The 7,012-nt window shown below is 36.3% G+C and overlaps 1 protein-coding gene across 1 annotated transcript; it reads right to left on the minus strand.

The window, feature by feature from the left end:
• Positions 1-243: 243 nt before the first annotated feature.
• Positions 244-5,767, minus strand: LOC104218542 (RNA-binding protein 2). The gene is made up of 7 exons (XM_009769069.2): positions 5,653-5,767; positions 5,419-5,551; positions 3,048-3,187; positions 2,672-2,951; positions 2,512-2,573; positions 2,350-2,431; positions 244-663 (listed from the first exon to the last, which is right to left on the minus strand). Exons 2-7 carry the CDS (start codon positions 5,501-5,503, stop codon positions 557-559), a joined length of 756 nt encoding a protein of 251 aa, XP_009767371.1. The 5' UTR covers positions 5,504-5,551; positions 5,653-5,767; the 3' UTR covers positions 244-556.
• Between the last annotated feature and the right edge of the window lie 1,245 nt (positions 5,768-7,012).

A 7,012-nucleotide genomic window follows, 5' to 3' on the forward strand; every position in this document is an offset into this window, starting at 1 on the left:
TGCCATCTATTATTAGCACAATGCCCTAGTAGGAAAGTTGTAATTGTTTTTAGGAGGAATTAATGAACACCTTCAAGTTGCCATCTATTATTAGTAATGCGTATAATCCTTTTGATATCAAGTTGCCATCTATTATTAGTAATGCGTATAATCCTTTTGATATTCTTTGAATTGGTTGTCTTTGCAAAACATTTTCTATTTGAAGAAAACAAATAAAAGCAAGATGAGAAGCACTTACCCAGATTTTTGTCACACTAACTCTTAAAAATCCACTGTCTGGAATAAAATTAAAAGTATTTCCTCAACAACTAGTACTACAACCTGCTTCCGCCTATCAAGTTGTACATTCTTAGCAACAAAGTTTCACTGGCTTTAAAGGCTGTTGAAGTGAAAAACCTCCCACTTCAAAAACCAATAGCGTGCATAATACTGTAACCTTGGATACTGCCCGCTGTTGAGCCAATTATGAGTTGCATATTCCAGTTACAGTACATAACAGAAGTCTATTCAGACGGAGCAATAAAAAGTAATAAATAAAAAACTGATGGATGTTATTTTATCGCTTCCCACGACTCCCCGAGCCACCAGACCTCGGACCTGGAAACTTCGAGAACTGCAATCGCAAGTAGGCCGAATCGGGGTCATGTTCATCCATTTTGTAACCTGGCAAATTCATCAGCAGAGACCACTGATAAGATTGTCCCACAAGAAACCTCATATATGAAATTCCAAACAATTGTTCTTTTAATATTAGATATAGTAATAGTTTTTGTACACGCATATGTTGGGCCCTCGTAGACACCTTTAAGAGAATATTAGTAAGAGGAGTAATTTGACTAATTTATACCTTATTAGTTCTTCAATCTTTGACCACACAAACCTATTTTCAGTAAATAAGAGAACTCTATTTACGTCCTCTTCATCTCTACATCAATTGTGTAACTAATCTCTATTTACATCAACGTGCATATTCAAATTGGGTTTAATAATCTAATAGAGATTAGATACACAATTAATGGAGAACGAACAACAACATACCCAGTAAAATCTCACTAGTGGGGTCTAGGGAAGGTAGAATGTACGAAGACCTTACCCCTACCCGGACGGGTAGAGAAGCTATTTCCGAGAGACCCTTGGCTCAACAGAAGAGACAATAATATCAGAAAAAAAAGAAAAGAAAAGGTCTGTCACAGCAAAAGAAGCCAGAAAGGTAATAGCAGCATCGTAAGAGACAACAAATAAGTGAAAGGGCAATAACACAATACTATACAAAACCACAAAATAATGTGGACAAAGCATAGACTGCTAACTGACCTAGACAAAACTCTATCAGACTACCCGGGATACAATGGAGAACGAAGAAGCAGGGAAATATAGTTCACTTATCTAATATTGAAAATAGATTATTCTGCTCAAAGATTAAAGAACTGATAAGGGTAGATTAGTTAAATTACTCCTCTTATCACTTCTTTCTTAAAGGGCATGTAAAAGCCTAACCTGAAAACTAAATGGGAACAGAGGAAGTATCCAATAACCAAAATAAGAGAGTGAGAACTTGCAAGAGCACTATGTCCTACAAATAAATGACCCAAAATGCAAGTATCACAAAAATAATAATGGGGAGTATTAGATATTTAAACCAAACAAAGTGAACGAGGAAATGTCACTTGTCATAGCAGCAGCTAGAGAGTAACCCCATCCTCATAATAAATGATTGGACTGCAAGAATCATCATATTAATTATGTAAAATATTAGCTATCTTAACCAAAGATTGGCATCATTCTAGAATGGCAGACCCAACAGCTGCCCTATAAGCCGGTCTGGACCTTTTCAAGAATAATAAGAGGAACTACAGGAAAATTTCTTCATAGATATGGATGTTTTATTTCAATTGTTTTTACTATACTTTACACAAGAAATGGGGGAAATGGACAGATCAGAATATAAGGACTACAAACAAAAGCCACAAGATGCAGGGATTCTTGTCCAAGGTGCATTGCCCATGGGGGCTTTGCACCTGCACATAGAGGAGAGGTTATCAATGGATATACAGGTCTGCGGCCTTGCCGGGAAATAGCATATAAAGCAAGTGGGTTATACTCCATAGATGACCCCACGATTCGACTTTATACTGGGATGAAGAATCAGAACTAGAGTATGCATGCATCCGAAACAAATTCAACTGCAATTATCTATAGTTTGAAAAGGCAAAGAGCAAAAATGACATTTAAAACACTCTAACAACACCCACGTACACTGAGCGATCATCATAGATCAGATAACTGCAGCAGAGATAACAATTCACTAATTGAAGTTGAGGGGGATTATTATTAATTTGAAAGAATAACCTTGCAATGCACTCAAAGCAGTAGCTGCACAAGCTGGATCTACGAAATCCACAAAACAAAGGATAAGAGGATCTCCACCACGCTGCAAAATGAAGTTTTTATCAAAATACAACCTGGTAGATAAATACTATACCAATAGAAAAGGCATAAACATCCGCTTACATGTTTTGATTCCTTTCTAACAAGTCTGACTTCTTTGTAGCCCACAAAAGGGCGAAAAATATCTTTTTAAGTGCAGTTAGGGAACATGCAGAGTGAGAAAGAAATATTTAGAAAATTAGTAGAACTGTCCTAATCAAGTAAATTATGTCTCAAAGGATACGGGCTACTTCTCTTCTGGAGCTGTCTGCAGGAAGTCCCTCTATATAGAGGGTGTTAGAAGCATCAGGAGGGAGAGGCAGTGTTTCACGAGGCCTTGGCAAAGATTCGACTGGCATTTGACCACTTAATACCATTGCTCTTCCATTTGGTGCTAGTTCTGGCCCACGAGCTGATGGAAGCGGATCACGTACAGGAAGGGAAGATATACCACCAGCACCTGCTCTGGCCAATCCAACTCCCTTGTAATTATTAGCTTCTCCGACTGAAAGAGAAGAAAGTTGCTACAGGAGGAAGAGAGGAATATAGAAAATCAAAATTAGCACAAAATCTAAGCATGCCTGAGGAAACATAGGAGAATTGTCAGCTTCAGTGATTACCGAACTCTGAAGATAACGATCATATGCTGATCCAATTGACTGTGTGTCCACTACTCGAGGTCCACCACGATCATCATCCCGTCCTAAGTAATGATGCATTTCATGAGCTGATGACATCCCAGATGGTGGAAGATCTGGCACTGCAAGAAATATGGTCAGACCACATATGCTTATCAAAAGTTCAAAACATATAACAAAGCGAGTGCACAATGTTGCTCGCGCAGCAGAGTTTGACCTCGAAAGTTAAATTTTCATTTGGCTGACAGGTAAGGTCCAAATGACCTTACTGCACATAAAAGCACTGCATACAGAGCAATCACAGTAAGCCTGAGACAAGAATACAGGGCACCAGAAATATGTACAGAGTAAAGGCAATTGCTAATGGGAACTCTTGTATCCAAAAGCATCACAGCGACATGAAAAGATATTGCCAATTTCAGCAATCGGCATCAGGTTCAAGGTAGAACTTGAGATTTGGTGCCATTACAAGTCAGCAATCATTGTGGAACCAATACAAGGCGGATGTACATTCCAGTATTAACTCTGAAACCACAGATAGTTCTTCAATAAACTAGTAAAGAGGAATGAGGTGAGATTGGACAACCATTCTCTCAAAAATGGGCTTCTGCAGTAATGAGAACTAAGAAGGTGTAAAACTAAGACGATCAGAACTCTGCTTTAGCCAGAACATTACTCAACAAGATCCAACACCGCTATAATCATACAAAGAACTCAGAGAGAGGAGGGGGTGAGGAAACAACTGATAGAAATCATTGGGTTGGTTGGGGTCAGGTCAAAAGGGGTTGTTGAGGTTAAAGCCAATTGAAATACACCAAAAATAGGAACAGAGGAACTTGGAGCTCAAACTCTTCTATTCTTGGCACAAGAAGAACAAGTTCCCAGCCTTTCAGGTTTTCCACCCTCTAAGCTTCTTCTTCCTCTGTTTTGTTGTCCTTGCTTATAGTGAATTGTGAACATTAACTCTGTAACATTTTTCTTTCTTTCTTTTTTTTTAATCTTATTTCGGGGGGTGGGAGGGTTTGGGTTTTTGTGTGGGGGGGGGGGGGATACACTCGAAAGTTTGTTTGCTGCAAAAGTCTACGAACAGGAGAATCTCAAAAAAGAAATGGTGTTTACTTTGCTCATAAAACAAATATTTTCTGCACAAGCTGATTTCTCAATCATGTGTGCCAAGGATGTTAAAAAGGAAGAGAATAAAGGATTACGTACTGAGGAGGCAAAATAGATCAAAATGATGATATCGATGAAAAAGTATAACAAAGAAGATCGGGAAGAAGGGGAATTAACGACCAATATAATACATGTGCTACCTAGGAATCTGTAACTATAATTGGAAATTGGCATGCACAAACTAACCATGAAGTCCTAGATGGTAGAAACTCAAGAGTCAAGACATGTCCTTGCTAATTCTAAAAGTTTCTCCAAAAACTCAAATCGAGTTCTGTATTTCCTTAAGAAACCTCCACTCTATAAAACCATGATTAATTTGGCCATAAAGCTTAAGTTAAGTAATTCATTAACCTAACTTTTTAAGTGCCAAATCTTACGAAAGAAAATATAGTCATGGGGCCACAACCTTATAATTGGGCAATATCACTAATACTGTTCAAGCCAAGAACACTTCAGCCAGGATCAGAACTTCCTACTTGTTCACTCACAAACCACCCCATCTGTTTCACCATTTCCAATATAATGCTCTTCAAGCCTCCACCTACTCGATTTTTTTTGCATTTCAAAACATGCACAAAGAACAACACAAAGGAGATACACTACCAGAAGACATCATAATACAACCACTAGACTCTTTGGTACAAGAATGCAACACTTTGGATTCAAACTAGTGACTCAAAGCAATTTTTAAACCCCTTTATCGCTACATTTGAAGTTCCCCTCATGTCAAGGGAATACGAAAACTTATGCATAAAAACAAAACAAAAATCCCTTTTTGCACATTATAACTTTTCGACAACGGGGTTCAATTGAAACCCCCTTCATTGAAACTAACTCTTCCACTTCCTCCAAAATTGGAAGGTCATGAAACACAACTCATCCTACAAAACTATTTCAGGCTAATTTACAAAGAATTTCTCTTCTCCTTTTTTTTTTTCAAAATCTCAATACAGATCAATCTACAACTTGAAATATTCCAAATGTCAGTGTAATTTTCCATGACGAAAAAAAATTAATTCTAGGGTTTCATACTTACACAGTATCTAGCAATTTATTCATAATCACAAGCCAATTTCGATGCAGCACAAATAATTACTATAGAAGAGTATTTATTCCGCCTCCTAACCAAATATAAGCTACAAAAGATCCTCTCTTTTTTCCAAAAAGAACGGATTTTTACCATATTCAGAGCGAGGTCGTTTGAGCAAGCCGGCAGATTGAGGAAGCGGCGCTTGACGATGCTGATTCCAATACGCATCTCCCATCTTTTCTTCTCTACTACTACAATGAAAAATTATACTACCTCCAAATACCTAAAATAACCACACAATAAAAGAAACAAATTCGTATATTATAATCAATTCACACACACACACACACACGGAGCATATAGAAAACGGAATAAAGTAGAAACCTTTGGAGAGTTTGAGGAAGAACACAAGCTCCAGTCAGGCGGTCAGGTCACCCTTCTGGATGTGGATTTGCGAAAGCAAAATTTTGGGAGAGAAGTTTAGGGCTTTATTTTCCTCTATCTGGTGCACAGCTGGTGTATCTTTTGTCCTAGTACAACCAATAGTTATTTGACACGTGGTCAAGATGGACAATCCTGCTATTATGTTGTACAGTATTTTCTTTTCGGCGACAATAATGATTTTGCTATAAAATAAAAGCAATTTAGTAAAACATGAACAAGAAATAGAGATAGAGAGAATGAATAGATTTTCTTTTTCAATTGTGTCTATCTCTATTTCTTGTTCATGTTTTACTAAATTGCTTTTATTTTATAACACGTTATCAGCACGAAGCTCTAATTTTATTCTTAACTTCAGCTAAGTTGAGCCATATTTTGTTGAGGTATGTATCATTATAATCATTTTATTTATGGCAGTACATATATCATATGCTTAATTCTTACAACCTAAATTTTTCTTTGCAATTTTTGATAATTTACATCATTCATGTTGTTGTTCCCTTTTTCATATTTTTGTTTATCATGTTGTTTTTCACACCTGACACAATACCATTAAAAAAAATGTATGCATATGTATGTAGTGTATACATTATCTAGTCACTGCAACTAATAAAACGTTAAATTCTATTAATATATATATATATATATATATATAATATAAAGTGAAATGAAACAATATATAGTTTCTACTTTATGGCATGAATAAAATGAAATAGTAGATTGCTAACATGATATAGCTTTATTTTCATTTCTTTTACCTTAATCGATTTGTTTCATTAATTGTTTATTATTATAATTATTTCTCTAACTTATTCATCTTTTATGATAGTTTTCACTATGTCAAATTTATCAAAACTTGAATTTGTGGCACTTGACATCACCGGGAAGAACTATTTATCATGGGTCCTTGATGCTGAAATTCACCTTGACGCTAAAGGTCTTGGAAATACGATTATACAAGGAAATGAAGCATCAAATCAGGATAAAGCGAAGAGCCATGATTTTCCTTCGCCATCATTTACATGAAGGGTTAAAAACTGAATATTTAACAGTAAAAGATCCACTTGAATTATGGATTAATTTGAAGGATCGATATGACCACCTAAAACTTACGGTATTACCGAAAGCTCGGTATGAGTGGATACATTTAAGGTTGCAAGACTTTAAAACTGTAAGTGAGTATAATTCTGCTATCTTTAAAGTAAGTTCTCTATTAAAATTATGTGGAGACACTATCACAGATGAGGACTTATTGGAAAAAACATTTTCTACTTTTCACGCTTCAAATGTGGTGCTACAACAA

Source organism: Nicotiana sylvestris, chromosome 4 (assembly GCF_000393655.2).
Source record: "Nicotiana sylvestris chromosome 4, ASM39365v2, whole genome shotgun sequence".
In the NCBI taxonomy this organism is placed as follows: Eukaryota; Viridiplantae; Streptophyta; class Magnoliopsida; order Solanales; family Solanaceae; genus Nicotiana; species Nicotiana sylvestris.

Excerpts from the sequence above, each read along its gene's own strand:
- LOC104218542 (XM_009769069.2), bottom strand. The coding sequence starts at position 5,503 with ATGGGAGATGCGTATTGGAATCAGCATCGTCAAGCGCCGCTTCCTCAA. Across the intron at positions 2,574-2,671 it reads CTCCAGAAGAGAAGTAGCCC|ATATTTTTCGCCCTTTTGTG; the intron begins GTATCCTTTGAG and ends GCACTTAAAAAG. Across the intron at positions 664-2,349 it reads TGCTTTGAGTGCATTGCAAG|GTTACAAAATGGATGAACAT; the intron begins GTTATTCTTTCA and ends TGAATTTGCCAG.